Genomic DNA, 18,796 nt, shown 5'->3' with positions numbered 1-18,796 from the left:
AAACTGTGTTTGAAAGTCCATTTCCCTGAGAGTCTATAGTTTTTTGTCACATTCTCCAAGAGAACGGTGGGAGATTTGAGGGACAAGGACGCCTGGTGTGCTGCAGTCTATGGGGTCACAAAGAGTTGAACACTAGTGACTGAACACCACCACCACCAAGGGAACTATGGGTAAGTTGGGCCCAGCCTTCTAGTCTCACAAGCCTGGATTGAATTCTGGCAACTTCACTTACAGCAGCTGTGTGATCTGCAGCATTAAGCCTTCACTGTTTGCTCCTCTGTTTTCTAGCTAGTTAAACATGGGTTGTGAAGATTAATTGTTGTGACAGCTTTGTATCCAGCCAGCTCCCAACAAACACTAGCTATTATATTGTTAGGGTGCAGGCTAAAATTCCTTTCAGAGAATATTTTGTGAATTTAAACTAAAAAATGGATTAATGAGAAAATAGGAGGTTATCACACTGAACTGTGGTTGTTTGTGCTCTACTAGGTCTCCCTCAGAGTTGTGGGGCAGGGGCTGTGCCCAGCAGTTCCGGGAGGAGCCTGAATATACAATTTGTCTGGTGATCTTACTGACTAACCCTGATACCCAGAAAGTGAAAATTTAGTCGCTCAAGAGTCCTGTCCAACTCTTTGGGACCATGGGTGGAAACCTCCAGGCAAGAAAACTGGAGTGGGTTGCCATTCCCATCTCCAGGGGATCTTCCTGACCCAAGGATCGAACCCGGGTCTCCTGCATTGCAAGCAGATTCTGGGCTACCAGGGAAGCCCCTACCCTGACACCCAGGTCAGCAGGCTAACCCAGTCTGTGTACATGGGCAAGCAGGACACAGAGACACCTGGACGAGCCCCAAAGAAGAGGTCTGGGCACTCAGACAGGAGATCCTTCTGGTCTGGTTTATTGTCGTGGGCATTTCTGAGGGTTGGCCAGAGCCCAAGGACAAAAGAGTTTTCGTTTTTTTTCTTTTTTTTACAAAAAGACACCCACCGCATAAAAAACCCAATTTAGGCTTTGGCCCCGTAGTCTGTCCATCACTTCCCTAGGGCAGAGAGGTCCGTGAAGCTGTGGCTGGGGTGATGCTCTGTCCCTTGGGGCAGCGGGCGGCCAAGACCCACGATACACACTCTAACCACCAAGACTCTGCCCCTCCGAGGTGCTAGTGGAGCCTAGAACGCACCCCAGTGTCTCATCACCCCTTGGAGGGCAGGTGGGCGACCTCAGAGCACGGCCAGGTTGTGGCAGGACTTGGAGCGGGCCTTGAGAGCCCGGCGGCGTGTGCTGCGGGCTGTCAAGCGAGCCAGGAAGCGTCGAGCACGTTGCCCCAGGCTCGCCCTTCGTCTGGGCGTGGGCGGCTCCCGGGCTGCGCAGTCCCGGCGGCGCAAGCGTAGTTGGCGCACCACGCCTTCGAAGAGCTCCGCTACGTTGTGCTGCAGCGTGGCTGACGTCTCGATGAACTTGCAGTCGAAAACCACAGCGCAGGCGCGGCCCTCTGAGGGGGCGGGGTCAGATAAGCCAGGACAGAGCCACAATCGGAAAAAGGAGATAAAGGTAGCAGAAGGTGTGGTCAATTTCAACCAGGAAGCACAGTTTTTCCTTTCCCCATACCTCGTGCTCCATGCCAGGGGGACTCACATAAATCTGGCTTTGAGGAGTTAGTTCACAGGCTAGTGATTGATACTGGTAGCAGAAATGAGGCTGGGAAGACAGGGAGATTCGGAGCAGTTAGGTCCCACAGAAGAGTCTTAAATGCCAGGGAAGGGGTCTAATCTGTGCATCAGAATTATCTGGGGGAGTTTGTTAAAATGCAAGATTGCTGAGCCCAGCCACGGAGATTCTGATTCTGTAGGTGAGGCTTGGAACCTGCAATTTAACACAATCTCCTGGGGGTCAAGTTGCAGAATTTCGGGATGTCTGCTTATAAAGCATATGGTCTTCCAGCTGCAGGATGCCACTGGACTGGATATAGGGCCCTGGGGTCTAGTCCTCGGCGGCTGGTGACCTTGTGGAACTGGCTTCCCTGCCCTGGGTCTCAGTTTCCATAGTTTTCAAATTTTGCCCTATGAGTAGGGCCATTTTAAGATCTGTATCTTGGGATTTTCCCAAGGTGACACAGGGAATTATGGCAGCATTTGCCCCCTGATCTGTCTAAAGTATAAACCTCATTCCCATCCTACTAGTTAGATCATCCCAGCCCTTCTTCCTCAGCCAGGGTCTCAGTACCCTGAGAAAGACCTGTATCTGTCTCACCTGATACATCAATCATATTAAAATATTCTCCATCCCACTTTAAATACAATTTAAATATAACTTTAAACATTTTGGTTTGCAGTTGCTGGCTGAAAAATATCATGTTTTGCAGACAAAACTCTGTGAAATTTGAATTTATAATTTTCTAACTATTTTGGAGCCAATAGTTGTCTTTTTCAGGTCTCAGATGTAAGTCCTTGAAAAGTTTATAGGCACTGGGCCTGTCATGCCTGGTGAATTGTGTCTCTGACTAAGGGCACTGGGGCACATAGGGGGATTTTTAGGCAGAGAAGTGACAAAGTCCGCTCTAGTTCTGGAGAACTCCGGCAACTGGTGGGGCGAACCCATGGAATGGGGACAGAGAAGTATAGGGGTTGGCCCAGGTTAAAGTGGAGATGCCAGGATGGGGCAGAGGTTGTGGGCATGGCAGGGGGAGGGAATGTGGGGTTAAGGGAAGTGGACTTGACAGGATTTGGGGACTGGTTAGAGGGAGTGAGAGAGGAGGCAAAAATGGTTTCTAGCTTTCAGGTTTAGTCAAATAGACGTAGGATGGAGGTGACCAGGGGGATGGGGTGGGGTGGGACGGAGGTGGGGGGTGGAGCACGAGTTACTGAGAGGAAGAGCACTGGAGGAGACACAGTGACGGTGGGGCTGAGAGAAAGGCGGAGAAGGAGGGTGGAGGGCTCACCTTCCACGGAGACTTCTCGGCAGCGTGCCAGATCTGCCTTGTTGCCCACCAGGATGATGGGCACATGGTCCGCCTGATGTGTGCGCCGCAGCTGGATGCGGAGCTCAGAGGCACTCTCGAAGCTGCCCCTGTCTGCGATGGAGTACACAATGACGTAGGCGCTGCCCACCTGCAGGCACGACTCCTGGCTCCAGCTTTCATCCTGCAGGGCAGGCAATCAGAGGGTACTGAGGCCCTAGCTGAGAAAGGAAGGCTGGCATGGTCTAACGGGTGGGATGGGGCTGAGGTTTATACTTTGGACAGACTGGGGGGCAAATTCTGCCATAATTTCCTGAGTCACCTTGGGAAACCACCAATCCTCTCTGAGCTGAAGTTTCTTTGCTTGAAAAATGGCACTACTTCGCTCCATTCTCTCGTTCATTGATTACTTCTATAGGCGGGACAGAGGGGCTTCCCTGGTTGCTCAGCTGGTAAAGAATCTGCCTGCAATGCAGGAGACCCAGGTTTGATTCCTGAGTCAGGAAGATCCGCTGGAGAAGGAATAGGCTACTCACTCCAGTATTCTTGGGATTCCCTAGTGGCTCAGATGGTAAAGAATCTGCCTGCAACACGGGAGATCTCGGTTTGATCTCTGGGTTGAGAAGATCCCCTGAAGAAGGGAAAGGCTACCTACTCCAGTATTCTGGCCTGGAGAATTCCATGGACAAGGAGCCTGGCTACAGTCTATGGGGTAACAAAGAGTAGGACACAACTGAGCGACTTTCTCACACACATAGGCAGAACATCAGAGACAAAAGATTTATTTGGTTCCTGTTCCTTCTAAGGAGCATTCTGGCTTTGCCTGTTTAGCTCTTTTGTCTCGTTTGAGGAGGGTCTGGTCTTGCTGGACAGTTCTTTTGACCTTTTGCAGTCCAGAGTTAAGAGAGAAAGGAAGGGAGAGAAGTGAGGACAGAAGGCTGTCTTCTAGGGGAAGACTTTTTCTGGATAGTCTTGGAGAGTTGGAGGAGCAACGGTGGGTGTGAGGGAAGGGTGTGGGTGAGAGGCAAGGGGCATTTTAAAAAGTGGAGTCCTTTCAAGATGTTTGACAAGGAAAGGGAAGAACTGAAATAATTTTGATATTCTGTTTTGGATGATGGTCTTTTGACAGGGACAGCACTCAGACTGAATCACCTGGGTACGAGCTTTCTAAGTGCTTAATAAGACACAGTTCCTGCCCTCCAAAAGCTCATGATCAGGAAGGGATGCTATGGAAATGGAGATATAATGCAGTGTGATATGTACGATTAAGAGAGGCATAGGCAAGTGACTGCAGGAGCCATGGGGCTTGAGGCAGGGGTAGACCAGAAGAACTCAACTGGGCAGAGTGTGAGAGGGCTTCTAAATAGACTGGTAAGTGGGGTTAGAAAGGATGAGCAGGCTGAGCAGCAGGGAAGATGGTGGGCAGGAGTGGGAGATGCAGAGTGTCGTAGAAGCCTTGTTTGTTAGGGGAAAAGAAGCCAGGAAAGTTTTCTGATAACCAAATAAAGTAGATAAGTAGGGAGGCATCGGTATCCATTACTGTCAAAGCGGGTAAGTTCTCAACAGTCATGCTGATCCTTCCCAGATAACTCTGAACTGAGTCAGACAGATGTGGGTTCTTAGCTTTGACTATGGACAGGTTCCTTTCTCTCTCTGAATCTGTTTTTTCATCTGTAGAATGAGAGGGTGGGTCTTGACCATTCATTCATTCATTGCACATATTTATTTATGAAGGATTTGCTATGTGTTAGGATCACAAAAGCTGGTTGGTACAGAGATTAGTAGGTAAGAACCCCTTGAGGGTTGATTGAAAATGTAGATTCAGAACCCCACTTTTATAGGTTCTATTTCATTAGGTCTGGGGTGAGACTTGAGAATCTGATTTTTAATACCCTCCAGGTGACCCTGATGGACAGCAAGGCTAAGGTACTACTGGTTGAGCCAACAGTCCTCCCAATCCTGTCAGATTTTGCCTCTCTGACATAAAAAAATATCATCTAACCCAAGGATGGAAAGAATGGATGCTTATTTCAATAAGGCCGATGCTGCATGGACCCTCTTTGGGAAATGCCTTCACAGACACTGGCCAGGGAATCTGCAGGGAAACCAAAGACCAGACGAGAAGAAAACACTTTCTTAGGCCACACAACAGTTGGGCGTAGAATTCCAATTCCTGCCACCTAGTCCAGTATTCTTCCTACTCTGTCTCCCACATGGGACTCTTAGACTGATCACTCTTCTTAAGTCCCTGGACTCTGCCCCATAGGATTCTCAACTGTATCCAAAAAGTGGACCCTCTCCAGACACCAGTCTGTGAGCTCCATGAGGCCAGAGGACTTGTCTGCTTTATTCACTCCTAGGTCTCCAGTGTCCTGGCCCATGGTATATATCCACCAATGTTTCTTTCTTTCTCCCTCCTTCCCTCCTTCTCTCATTCCTCCCTCTTTCCTTCCCTCCCTCTATTCTTTATTTAATAAATAGCTTGGGGTGTGAATCAGCCACTGGATCCCCAAGGCTTTTCACTGGGGCAGAAGTATATGGGACCCCGAAGGCTGCCGCCACCTGGTTGACCCCAAGGCTGGCCATGTGCAATGGGGCCGCAGGGACCCAAGATGAGACCCTGGATGGGCCTTGCACACCTGGCTCTCCCCTTGCCTTGGTTGAGGTGTGGACCAACCAGTATTTCTTAATGAACAAGTGAAGGAGTAGAACCTTGGATGGAGGTTCAGAAGGTGATGCTCCCAGTGGGGATAGAAAGGGGCAGTCCTAGTGCATAAGAACACAAACTTGGATTTCCCTGGTGGTCCAGTGGTTAAGAATCCACCTGCTAATGCAGGGGACACAGGTTTGATTCCTAATGCGGGAAGACCCCACAGGCTGAAGGGCAGCTGAGCCTGTGTGCCACAACTACTGAAGCCCTTGCACCTACAGCCTGTGCTCCACAACAAGAGAAGCCACCACAATAAGAAGCCTACTCACCGCAGTGAAGAGCAGCCCCATTCACTGTAACTAGAGAAAGCCAATGCACAGTCAAAACAAATAAATAAACAAATATTTTAAAACGAGTGCAAACTTTGGGGTCTTATAGATCTGAGTTTGAATCCTACTTGCTATCTGAGAACTTTGGACATGTTACTTAACCTCTCTGAGCTTTTGATTTCCTCATCAATAGAATGAGAATCAGAAGTACACTCACTCAAGTTTTTGTCTTGACCGAATGTCATAATATATATGTCTAGTGCTTAGCACTCGGGGCTAACACTCAAGAAGAGGGTGTTCCATCAGTGTCAGCTGCTCTTAGGAGAATCATCATCATTATTATGATGTTCATTTGGACCTGGGTTTCCTTTTATGCTGGGGAAAAGGAATTGGTCCCATAGCTCCTTCATCCCTAAATTTGGGCCTATCACTGGAGCTGTCAGCCATTTTTGTCAATGACCCAACACTGTCCCTCTAAGTCCCACTCTGTGGACAGGGCCTCCCTGAGTGTTAGGGGAAGGGCCTACCCCTTAGAGAGATGGGATCCAGGTGACTTTTGGATCCTTCTCTTTGCTTAGTTGTATTTCTTCAGGGTTCTACAGTGAGCATACCTGTATAGCAAGAAGAAAAGAACTCCCAACAAGATAAGAAAAGAATATTGGGAACATGTCCTTGCCTGATGCTCTCTTCCTGCTTTGGAATGGGCTAGCGAGGGACATCCTTGATGTCCTTTTTTTCACTAGCTACCAAGTTATGATTAATAAGAATTATCTTTATTGCCAGTTCTTCACTCATTTCACCAATTTTTTCATGCTCCAAACTGTGCTTATCTCTGTGAAACTGCATACTGCTGCTACTGCTAAGTCACTTCAGTCGTGTCCGACTCTGTGCAACCCCATCCCTGGGATTCTCCAGGCAAGAACACTGGAGTGGGTTGCCATTTCCTTCTCCAATGCATAAAAGTGAAAAGTGAAAGTGAAGTCGCTCAGTCATGTCTGACTCTTCGAGACCCCATGGACTGCAGCCTACCAGGCTCCTCTGTCCATGGGATTTTCCAGGCAAGAGTACTGAAGTGGGGTGCCATTGCCTTCTCCGTAAAACTGCGTAAGAATGTTTGAAAAAAAAAAAACAACAACTAGCTGGTAAGGAAGGCAGGAATGATCCACCCATTTATCAGGTGAGAAAACTGAAGCTCAGAGAGGGTAAGCCAATTGCAGAACGCCTATGTGTAAGACAAAGGAACTGCAGTGTGGGGGGGTGTTCCCTCCTCTGTGCAATGTCAGTGGGTGAAGCGGGATGAGGGTGCTCATGAGAGGAGGTTTGCAGGGGTAGAAGCACATCCTGGGATGCTATCAGGAGGGGATGAATAGACTGAGAAAAGAGGGTCAGGGTCATTAGGTTCTTCTGGCTTTGGTTGGAAAGGCTGCTGAGGAGCTGTGGGTTTGGGTACTGCTCACAGCTCCATGAGGAGCTGAGGATGGGCCCTGCCGCATCCCTGCTCTGGGTGTCCTACGAGAAGACAGGAGTCTGGTACTAGCCTCAGCACTGCTGCTCGGCTTGGTCGCTCAGTCGTGTTGGACTCTGTGCGGCCCCAGGGACGGTAGCCCGCCAGGCTCCTCTGTCCATGGGATTCTCCAAGGCAAGAATACTGGAGTGGGTTGCCGTATCTCCAGGAGATCTTCCTCAGCACCCTCCCCCCAAATCCTGCCTGCTGTGCCATACCAGCTTCTCAGCCTCCCAGGTGTCCATGACCAGCAGCGTGGTGTCCTCTCCATCCACTGTGAGTGTCCTCTCGTACACATCTTCTGCAAAAGAAGAAAGCCGGGTTTCAGGGAGGAGACACAGGCCTGAGGATGGGTGTAGCCCTTCCTAACCCCTCTTTTCTGTCACATCGCACCCTCCACTTCTCCTTGAAGTGTTCACCATACTTGTTTGACGTCTGTTCCTTCTGATGGGTCAACAAGCACCAGGAGGAGTCCTGGCTCCCCCGGTCCCAGCACAGTACCGGGTACATAGTTGGTGCTGAGAAAGCTTTTGTTGGTTTGTTTGACTGAACAGATGTGGAGCAGTGGGGTTAAAGTGGGGCTGGGAATTCTCCCAGTCCTGCTCCGTCCCTGGCTTAGTGTGTGCTTCAAGAAGGTCATGTCCCTGTCTCTAGACCTCCGTCTTCCCATCTGTTGTACATAGCGGTGTACATGTATAGGCCTTTCATACAAGTTCTCACTCTGCGCGACCAAGGCTGGAGAAAGGGCCTGGTCAGAGTGTCTCCACCTCATCTCTGTGGTTAAGCCTCCCCTCCCCCTGCCCACTCCACACACACACTCATCCTGGGTCCATTCCACCAGCCCTGAAGGGATCCATCTTCATTTCTTCTGTCCTGTCCCCGATCCCCATCATCCTGGAACCCCCAAGCCCTCTTAGTTCACTGCACCTCTTGGGAGTAGAGGAACCCAGGGCCCAAAACTTAGAATCTGGGAATTTCCATTTGGGGCAGGATTTCAGTTTGGCTGCAGGTCATGATGGATATGGATGGCTGTCTGTGGGGCTGGTAGGGTCTGAGAGTTGGGAGAAAGTCCACTGTTTCTTTATAACTGGGACTTGTGGAACTCAGAATTGCTTCCCTTACGACATGAAAATGAAGCATACACCTCTCAGCCATGAGAAGTTAGTAAACTTCTCAGCCGCTATTCAAGGAATTCCCCTCCTATAGATCTTTGTGTGGGTTATGCCCTGCACAGTTCTGCTGCTGCTGCTGCTGCTGCTAAGTCGCTTCAGTCGTGTCAGAGTCTGTGCGACCCCATAGACGGCAGCCCACCAGGCTCCCCCGTCCCTGGGATTCTCTAGGCAAGAACACTGGAGTGGGTTGCCATTTTCTTCTCCAGCTGCACAGCTCCAGGGGGCCTCATTCACTTCCCAGCTTGGGTGAATGACGCCCCTTAGGGTTGAGCAGGGCAGGAGTTTTACAGCAGTTCTTGGCAGCCTTGTGTCCCAGATGACAGGGATTTGACTCCTTTGACCAAAACCCAGCCCAGCCCACAGGCTCCCTACCTCCCAGCTGTTCGTGGAGGTCCCTCTCTTGCTTCCCTGCAAAGAGACTGGCCAGACTGGTCTTCCCGACACCAGGATCTCCGAGCAGGACCACGCGATAGAGGGCCTCCCAAGAGCTTTCAGAGTCGCTGGATTCAGAGGACCAGCCGTTGGGGGCAGGTGAAGGTTGCCAGGTAGGGGCGTTGAGGGAGACTGACTGGCCCAGTCGGGGATGCTGGGACTGTGTAGAAGGTGCTGTGCCCAGAAGGCCAGGCTGGTGGCTCCGGGCGGACAGAGGCAGTGGAGTGCTGGCTCGGCGACGCAGGGGGGTCTTTGCTTCTTGCTGAGTATTTAGGGTCATCCTTGGGAAGGGGGGTTTCCTTCCTTCCTTCCTTCTGCAAGAAGTGGGAGTGGGTGGTGAGCCAGGTGAGGTGCTCTGAGCCCCTTCTGTAGAGTCCTGATGAACTGCTGCGCGGGCTTCCTCCAGAGCCCTTTCTTGTTCGGATGGGAGGAGGCGGCACCCAAGATCCTCCAGATGGGGGCTTTCTGGCTTCAGGCCCAGAGTGAACTTGGGTCAGGCCGGGAGGGGTGAGTGCGCGTGAACACACACACGCACACACACCCAGAGGCCACTTCCTATGCTCTGAGGACAACCCACTCCCCCCAGACACACAGGCAGAAGGGCAGCAGGGAGACAGGATGTCCACACAAGCATGCACACAGAGCTGCCCCCTGCATTCAGAACAGGAGACCCACGTACATGAAAGACCCCCGAATTGCCCCCTTCTCCGCTTCCCCACGGTTGGATTGGGGTTGGGGAGTACAAGGAGAGTTGAGAGCCCCTTGGTTGGGGGCGGGGTGGGGTGGGGTGGGGAATTCACTTCTGTGGCATCCCAGGAGAGCTGAGGAAGAGGCCCGGGAGGACAAATCCGTACTGCCAAAGACTGGGGGTCTGGCGGGGGCGGGGGGGGGGGGGGTCCGTCCGGCTGAAACCTGAGAGCCCCGGTGCCATGGGAACAGCGTGTCCGGCCCGCCCCCTCCGTGAAAAATTCAGGAGCGACTGGCACGACGGCCTCCAGCTGCTGTTGGAGGGCGGGGCTCGGAGGCAGCCAGACCCCAGGTCTGGTGACAAGAAGGGGTCCCGGAGGGGAGCGCGGTGGGTGGAGAGGAGACCCACAGAGCCCAGGAGGGCATGGCATTCCCAGAGTCCGAGCTTCCCCAGTCTCGAGGGTCCTGGGTGTGAGTCCCCAGATCCCAGGAGGGTTCCCAGGCTATCTAGCTCTCCCGACCCCAGAATCGGGGATCCTCACCCCGGGGGGCGGGTTCGAGGGCCCCCTCCTCCTCCCAGCTTGCGCAGCAGAACCCTTCCGCCCGCCTACCCCGCAACCGACGCCTTGGAGAACTCCGCTCCAACTCGACTAAGTTGGTGGCGGGCTGCGTGGGCCTTTACCTTGGAGTGGGTAGGGATCCAGGGTCCTCGGCGGCCGCAGCTGCCGGGTGCTCCAGGCTGTACCACTGCCTCGCCGCGCAGCCCCTCGGCCGGGTCCCGCCCAGCCGCCCGGGCCGGGGAGGAGCCGCGACCCCGCCCCGTCCAGCCCCGCCCCGTTAGGGCAGCCCCGGGGTCTCCGCCCCATGGCTTTGGCTGCTGAATGAGTTTTTGCAGAACTCCGCTGACCCATCGATTTAAGTTCCTTGCCAGGGAGCGGGGAATAAGAGAGTGCAAGAACACAAGTCCCAGATTCCTGAGCCTGGATCCACTTTGCATCCGCATCTATCCACTCCATCAATGGGGTGACCAACTCTTTGTTGTTGTTCTCGGTCAGTTGCTTAAGTTATGCGGGACTCTTTGCGACCTCATGGACTGTAGCACGCCAGGCCCTCCTATCCTTCACTATCTCCCAGAGTTTGCTCAAATTCATGTCCAGTCTGAGGATGCTATCTAACCAGCTCATCCTCTGCCGCCCCCTTCTTTTTCGTTCAGTCTCTTCCAGCATCAGAGTCTTTTTCCTATGAGTCCACTCTTCATATCAGGTGACCAAAGTATTGGAGCTTCAGCATCAGTCCTTGCAGTGAGTAATCAGGGTTGATTTCCTTTAGGATTGACTGGTTTGATCTCCTTGAAGTCCAAGGGACTCTCAAGAGTCTTCTCCAGGGCTTCCCTGATGACTCAGTAGAAAAGCATCTGCCTGCCAAGGCAGGAGACTTGGGTTTGATCCCTGATCTGGGAGGATCCCACATGCTGTGGAGCAGCTAAGCCCATACACCATAACTACCGAGCCACCATGCTAGAGCTCACAAGCCACTGACCCCTGATGCTCCCCTGCCCTAGAGCTCATACGCTGGAACAAGAGAAGCCTCCACAGTGAGAAGCCCATGTACTGCAACTGGAGAGTCGCCCCTACCCACTGCAACTAGAGAAAAGCCCTTGCAGCAACTAAGACTAAGCACAGCCAAAAAAAAAAAAAAATGTCTTCTCCAACACCACAATTCAAAAGCATCAATTCTTCAGCTCAGCCTTCATTATGTTCCAGCTCTCACATCCATACATGACTACTGGAAAACCCATAGCTTTGGCTATACGGTCGTCTAGTCTTCACAAAAACCCTTTGGGAAACTTGTTAAATATTCGGATTCCTGGTCCCACCATGCAAGGAAGACAGATTCAGCAGTCCTGTAGAGAGGTTTGAACATCTGCATTTTAAACAGATGGCTAACTGAGCCTGATGCAGAGTTCATAGACCCCACTTTGAGTAACTGCTTTGGATGGAGAATTAATTTTGGAAGGGGGCTGGGGGGCAGAGGGAGCCCAGGAATTCTGCCCTGCAGGGTTTTGAATGTCTTGTTTTGATCATTCAATCATTCAACAAATTCTAAAGTAAGCGCCCCTTATGCAGCTAGGGCTGTTCTGTGCCCAGAAGAATGGCTGTCCCCTACTTGATGAATATTTACTGAACCTTTTAAAAAAAGTATTTATTTATTTTTGGTTTCGCTGGGTCTTTGTTGCTGTACATGGGCTTCCTCTAGTTGTGGAGAGTGGGGCAACTCTAGCGGCAGGGCTTCTCTTGTTGCAGAGCATGGGCTCTAGGTTCCCAGGCTTCAGGAGTTCCAGCTTGAGGACTCTAGAGCTCTGACTCAGTAGTTGAGGTGCAACTCAGACTTAGTTGCTCCGCAGCATGTGGAATCTTCCTGGACCAGCGATCTAACCTGTGTTGCCTGCATTGGCAGGTGGATTGCTAACCACTGGACCACCAGGGAAGTCCTTACTGAACTCTTGTGCTGTGCCTGGCATGGTTTGAGCACGTTGCCTAGATTATTAGCTCACTTAATCCTGATACCACACTACAAGGATAAACATAGTGTGGCTTACCTGGGCCTGGCACTCAGATCTCTGTGTACTGTCCCTTTCTATCATGGTCTGTGCTCCTCCCCACCCCCTCCAGTTTTCCTAGGCCTGTAGGAGGAGAAAAGTGACATTGTGAACTTCGTATAGAAGAGAAGTTGCCTGTAGGAAACTTGTGGTTTGGCCATCCATGGGTCTTTGAGCAGGGTGCTTCCTTTTAGGTTGTGATAGACTAGGGTAGGTATGCCTGTGGACCCCATACAGACCAGGCTGTGCCTGTAGGTAGACCTCATTGTCATGGCTGAGGGGGTCCAGGTGTCCAGCTCAGGGCAGCTCCCACAGCAGCCTGGCAGACTCGCTCAGCCCCTGCAGGGCTTTGGGCAGATGCTGAACTGTGTCCCCCCGCCCCCTACGCCTGGTTTCCTTCTGTGGCTTGGCCCTCTAAACTTCCCTTTGCTACCTACAAGATGGGCTGTGAGTGGTGTAGCATTGTTTGGGAGTAACACAACTTTTAAAACATTTATTTATTTATTTTGCTGTGCCAGGTCTTAGTTGTGGCCTGCAGAATCTTCCATCTTCATTTCTTGTGCCGTTTGGGATCTTTAGTTGGGTCCAAATGCTAAAGATCCCGAGTGGCACAAGGAATGACAGTATTCTGGCTTGGAGAATGTATAGTCAGTCCATGGGGTCGCAAAGTCGGACACAACTGAACGACTTTCACTCCCTGGCCAGGGATTTTTTTTTTTAATTGGGGTAAAACTCATTTATTTATTTTTAATTGGAGGATAATTGCCATACAATGTTGTGTTGTTTTCTGCCGTACAACAACATGAATCAGTCATAATTACATATGTGCCCTCCCTCCTGAGCCTCCCTCCCACCCCTAAATCTAGGTCGTCACAGAGCACCAGGTTGGGTTCCCTGTTGTTATATAGCAACTTCCCACTAGCTGTCTATTTACACATAGCAGTGTATATATGTCAATGCTACTTTCTCAATTTGTCCCATCCTCTGCTTCCCCTGCTGTGTCCACAACTGACCAGGGACTGAACCTGGGCCCCCTGCAATGGGAGTTCGGAGTCTTAGCCACTAGACCACCAGTGAGACTAGACCAGTGGGAGTGAGACAACTTTGAGTCCCATCTCTGCAACTCTATTGCTGTATGGCCTTAGGCAAGTCACTTCCCTTCTTTGGGTTTCAGTTTCTTTATTCAAGGGCTTCCCTGATATCTCAGTTGGTAAAGAATCCGCCTGCAATGCAGGAGACCCCAGTTGGATCCCTGAGTTGGGAAGATTCACTTGAGTAGGAAGAGGCTACCCACTCCAGTATTCTTGGGCTTCCCTTGTGGCTCAGCTGGTAAAGAATCTGCCTGCAGTGCGGGAGACCTGGGTTCAATCCCTGGGCTGGGAAGAACTCCTGGAGTAAGGGAACGTCTACCCACTCCAGTATTCTGACCTGGAGAATTCCATGGACTGTATAGTCTATGGGGTCACAAATAGTCGGATATGACTGAGCAACTTTCACTTCTTTATTCAAAACTATGGTCCGAACAGGTTACACTGTTGCTACAAAACTTAGAGTTGTCTACCAAATAGAAGCCTGAACTTGGCATTCAAGGCCCATTGTGCTCTGGCTCTAGTCCTCTGCAGCGCCATTTCTAGTCTCTCCGAACAAATCCTTTGCTTTAGCTAATACTCTTTTAGCCACATTTCTGTTCCTTCAGACTAGAATACCCTTCCCTCTACTTATCTTTCAAGATGCAACTCAGGTACCTAGGTACCAGGCACTGTTATGAGCTCTGTACATGTATTATCTCAGTGGTCCTCAAGCTTTCAGTTCAATTCAGTTCAGTTGCTCAGTCGTGTCCAACTCTTTGCGACCCCATGAATCGCATCACGCCAGGCCTCCCTGTCCATCACCAACTCCCAGAGTTTACTCAAACTCATGTCCACAAGCTTTAGTGGTGCATAAATTCACCTGGAGGACTTGTTAAACCATAGCTTGCTGGGATTCACCCCCAGAACTTTTGATTCACTACATTTGGATTGACCTTGAGAATTTGCATTTCTAACAAGCCCTGGGTGTTGCCCCACCTCTCAGGTGGGGAAGCTGTCCAGGTTCGGACCCCAGGACATTGCTTCAAGACATTCTGTCCCCAGCTTCAGAGCTCAGCAACCTGCAGATGGTATGGTTGATCAGTTCCCCACATAGCTGGCTAAGATCCAGCTAAATCCTTGGAACCACAAGGCCTCAGACTCCCACTTAGGTCTCCTGCTGCCCACACCCCTGCTTTTATCTGCAGCCCAATAAAGGCTGATCCACAGGCAGCAAGACTTAGCGTGCGTGGTTCCTCTTCTCTTGTGCTCCCCACAGTGGTCCCCTGCCCCCTCCAGCACCCTGTGGCCATGACACAGCGGCTTCTGCTTCTTGTGGCTCTCCTGGTCCTGGGTCATGTGCCGACAGGTAACATCACCTGTGTGTGTGTGTGTGTATGTGTGTATAGAAATGAAGGACAGATTCTCAGCTGCTGGGGGATAGAGGGGGCCTAGATCAGTGTTTAAGTTCTGGCCTCACCACTGACTTTGCTGGGCAGTTTAGAGTGAGTTGCTAAATCAGCCTGCACTTCAGTTTCCTCAGTTTAAAAATGGGATTCACTCAACAAATATTCATTATGAAAATATTTACTGTGTGCCAGGCACTATTATGATTTCTGGGAATCAAGCAGTGAAAGCAAACAATGTTCTTGCTTTCATGGAGCTGATATTTTAGTCAGTCGAGACGGAAAATAACCAAATAAACATATAATATGTTAGGTAGAGATAAGTACTATGAAGAATAAAAGCGAGACAAGGGGCAATGTGTCAGGTGCATGGGGAGAGTGATGGAAGCGCTGATGGGGTGGTGAGAAGGGGCTCTGATCCTTTTTTTTAAAAAACGCTTTTTATTTTGGAACATTTCAAGTTTACATGAAAGTAGCGAGAGTATACAATGAACACGGCAAGTTAAAAATCTGTTTATTATGGAAAAATTTAAACTTATACAAAAATAGAAAATAATGTAGTGTTTTTATTTATTTATTTATTTTTTTATTATTATTATTTTTTTTCCAGTGGGTTTTGTCATACATTGATATGAATCAGCCGTGGATTTACATGTATTCCCAATCCCGATCCCCCCTCCCACCTCCCTCTCCACCCGATTCCTCTGGGTCTTCCCAGTGCACCAGGCCGGAGCACTTGTCTCATGCATCCCACCTGGGCTGGTGATCTGTTTCACCATAGATAGTATACATGCTGTTCTTTTGAAATATCCCACCCTCACATTCTCCCACAAAGTTCAAAAGTCTGTTCTGTATTTCTGTGTCTCTTTTTCTGTTTTGCATATAGGGTTATCGTTATCACCTTTCTAAATTCCATATATATGTGTTAGTATGCTGTAATGTTCTTTATCTTTCTGGCTTACTTCACTCTGTATAATGGGCTCCAGCTTCATCCATCTCATTAGGACTGGTTCAAATGAATTCTTTTTAATGGCTGAGTAATATTCCATGGTGTATATGTACCACAGATTCCTTATCCATTCATCTGCTGATGGGCATCTAGGTTGCTTCCATGTCCTGGCTATTATAAACAGTGCTGCGATGAACATTGGGGTGCACGTGTCTCTTTCAGATCTGGTTTCCTCAGTGTGTATGCCCAGAAGTGGGATTGCTGGGTCATATGGCAGTTCTATTTCCAGTTTTTTAAGAAATCTCCACACTGTTCTCCATAGTGGCTGTACTAGTTTGCATTCCCACCAACAGTGTAAGAGGGTTCCCTTTTCTCCACACCCTCTCCAGCATTTATTGCTTGTAGACTTTTGGATAGCAGCCATCCTGACTGGCGTGTAATGGTACCTCATTGTAGTTTTGATTTGCATTTCTCTAATAATGAGTGATGTTGAGCATCTTTTCATGTGTTTGTTAGCCATCTGTATGTCTTCTTTGGAGAAATGTCTGTTTAGTTCTTTGGCCCATTTAATGTAGTGTTTTTAAAAGAACGCTTTTTATTTTTAGAAATTTTCAAGCATAAATTAAAAAAATAGTATAAAAACTCGCTTGTATCTATCACCCAACTTCAACAGTTATCAACTTGAACCCGTGCTGTTTTGTTATTCACCTGCTGCCTCTTCCTCAGTGAACTATTTTGAAGTGAATTTCAGATCTTTTATGTGGGGGAAGCATGAGCAGAGATCTGACTACAGTGAGAATACAAAGGAGATCATTGCAGGCAGAAGGAGCAGCAAGAACCAGGGAGGCAGGAGGCGATAGGTGTGCTGGAGGAGCGGTGAGGAGGCCAGGGAGGCCAGGGAGCGGAGCAAAAGGAGAGAAGTGGAGAAGGGTGAAGTCCAAGATATGAGTAGGGGACAGCAGATCATAGAGCAGAAAATAATAACCTCTGTATCTCAGGACTGTTGGAAGGTTGAAATGCAATGATATGTGAAGAGCAGTTGTTGTAGGAACTGACCTCACCTGAGAATCAAGGTCTTGAGTTCTGGTTCCAGACCCACCACTTACTGGTGAGGAGAAGTCGGGCAAATCCCTCCCCTTCTTTATCTGGAATGAGAGGGGTTGACCAGAGTGAGCCCTAGGTGCTCCAGCTTTCTAAGCTGTCATACTGATAAATCTTTCCATTTATTGAACATGTACTGTGTGCCTGACACTGTACCCTCTGAAAGGGGGGTGTACAGATGAAGAATCTGAGGCCAAGGTCACTCATCTGGGAAATGGCATAGCTGGGATTTGGACCCAGGGAGTCTGAGCTGGGTTCACACCAAACTGTTAACCATTGCACTGCATGCCCTCTTTGGAGTGTGGGTTCTTTGTCTCATAGAGATTTTGATACCAGCTCTGTATCATTGTAAAATTCTCTACCTTGGCAGGACGTGATGGGCTGAATAACACTTATGGGTAGGCCCAGGGGATCATGGGAGGATTCCTTGGGATGTCTTTTAATCCTGGGAGAGGCAGACAAGCTTCCCCCACCCCCCCACCTCCCACTCAACCCCAGTTCTGAGTTTCTGGGTCATATATCTGGAAATAGCGCTGTAACAGACCCATCTAAGTGGTCCTCCTTTGTCCTCACTTCCCATACCTGTCCTAATTGCATCACAGCACCCTGATCACTTATTTCAGGACACATACTGCAACTCTACTTATTGTATTTATTTGCTTGAGTTTTAATCCCCTTTTCCCAGTTGACTGAAAGTTCCCAGTGCCCCACGTTTGCTGAATGAATAAATGAAGGAGCTGCCCCTCGTCCCCCCATGCTGTGACCAAAGACCTTTGGAAGGGATATTGACCCAAAGCCTTAACTTTTTCATGGCCCATTTTTTTGGAAATTTCTTCATTAAATCTTAACATTAAACAGGTCCCTATGTATAAAATACAGTTTGAATAATGGTTGCAAATGTGGACTCTGGAGCCAGATGACTGTGTGACCTTGGACAAAGTTGTTAACCTGTCTGTGCCTCAATTTCCTTACTCATATACTGGGAATATAACAAGACAAACTGTAATTGAATACTACTGTTATGAAAAGTGCTTAGAGTGTATTTGGGGTGTGGGTTAACATGGACGAGAAATTCATCTTTGACTTGTAACCAGTGGTCTGAATTGTGACGAATGGGTTAAACTGGACTGAGATCTGTGGTTTAAATTGTAACAGGTTGTCTTATCTATGACTCGGTGGTCTAGCCTGTTACCTCTAGTCTGACCCTTGACCTATGGTCATAGCTCTTGTTCTGTGGCTCAACTTATGATCTGAAGGCTGCTCTATGACCACAGTCTAAGAGCTAACTGGTGGCATGTGTTCAACCTTGTGGCCAGTGGTCTAATCGGCGACCCTGTTCTGTAGTAATATCTGTGACCAGTGATCTAACCTGCACCCCCTGGGTGGCTCTCTGACCCTGGGCCCTCCTCTGCATAGGGAGAAGTGAATTCAAACGGTGCTGGAATGGCCAAGGGGCCTGCCGGACTTACTGCACGAAGTATGAAACCTACATGCACCTGTGCCCAGATGCCACCTTGTGCTGTCTGCCTTATGGACTCAAGCCTGTCAAGACTGAAAAGGTTTAGCTGGTTCTGGGACTGATACCCTTGCCCTCCAGTAAAATGCAAGCTGCCAGCTGTCTCCTGTTGTCATTGCCTCGCCACCCCCAGGGCTGGAGTGAGGGGTCAGGGAGGTCCACAGTGTGGGAGGGATGGAAGGATGGTTGATGGAGGGAAGTGAATTGCCCAAGGAGAGTGGGCACTAATAGCCACTGAAAATGGTTCCGGTCCAGCCTGTAACACTTTCACTCTAACTCCAGAAAAATTACTCAGCTTCCATAAGTCTTTCCAGATTCCTCATCTATAAAATGGGGATAATGATACTATCAGGAGGTTAGGAGTTTATAGAAGGGATGGAAAAAAGAAAGGTAGAGTTAAGAGTAATGATAACAGGAATTAAGTAATGGTA

General features: G+C 49.5%; 2 protein-coding genes across 2 annotated transcripts; one reads left to right on the top strand and one right to left on the bottom strand.

Annotated features, from left to right (window-relative positions):
- Positions 1 to 881: 881 nt before the first annotated feature.
- REM1 (RRAD and GEM like GTPase 1) lies at positions 882 to 10,564 on the bottom strand. Its single transcript, XM_043478494.1, has 5 exons — positions 10,410 to 10,564; positions 8,981 to 9,354; positions 7,655 to 7,737; positions 2,936 to 3,137; positions 882 to 1,489 (listed from the first exon to the last, which is right to left on the bottom strand). Exons 2-5 carry the CDS (start codon positions 9,318 to 9,320, stop codon positions 1,218 to 1,220), a joined length of 897 nt encoding a protein of 298 aa, XP_043334429.1. The 5' UTR covers positions 9,321 to 9,354; positions 10,410 to 10,564; the 3' UTR covers positions 882 to 1,217.
- Positions 10,565 to 10,977: 413 nt separating this feature from the next.
- Positions 10,978 to 18,451, top strand: DEFB124 (defensin beta 124). Its single transcript, XM_043478495.1, has 3 exons — positions 10,978 to 11,028; positions 14,673 to 14,762; positions 18,266 to 18,451. Coding segments are annotated over exons 1-3 (240 nt in total). The 5' UTR covers positions 10,978 to 11,027; the 3' UTR covers positions 18,415 to 18,451.
- Positions 18,452 to 18,796: the final 345 nt, after the last annotated feature.

Source organism: Cervus canadensis, chromosome 10, assembly GCF_019320065.1.
Source record: "Cervus canadensis isolate Bull #8, Minnesota chromosome 10, ASM1932006v1, whole genome shotgun sequence".
In the NCBI taxonomy this organism is placed as follows: domain Eukaryota; kingdom Metazoa; phylum Chordata; class Mammalia; order Artiodactyla; family Cervidae; genus Cervus; species Cervus canadensis.
The sequence above is the reverse complement of the archived record's forward strand: the minus strand, read 5'-3'. Positions and strand labels throughout refer to the sequence as shown.

Excerpts from the sequence above, each read along its gene's own strand:
- REM1 (XM_043478494.1), bottom strand. The coding sequence starts at position 9,320 with ATGACCCTAAATACTCAGCAAGAAGCAAAGACCCCCCTGCGTCGCCGA. Across the intron at positions 7,738-8,980 it reads CCTCCACGAACAGCTGGGAG|AAGATGTGTACGAGAGGACA; the intron begins GTAGGGAGCCTG and ends CTTCTTTTGCAG. Across the intron at positions 3,138-7,654 it reads CCTGGGAGGCTGAGAAGCTG|GATGAAAGCTGGAGCCAGGA; the intron begins GTATGGCACAGC and ends CCTGCCCTGCAG.
- DEFB124 (XM_043478495.1), top strand. Across the intron at positions 14,763-18,265 it reads CCTGGGTCATGTGCCGACAG|GGAGAAGTGAATTCAAACGG; the intron begins GTAACATCACCT and ends TCCTCTGCATAG.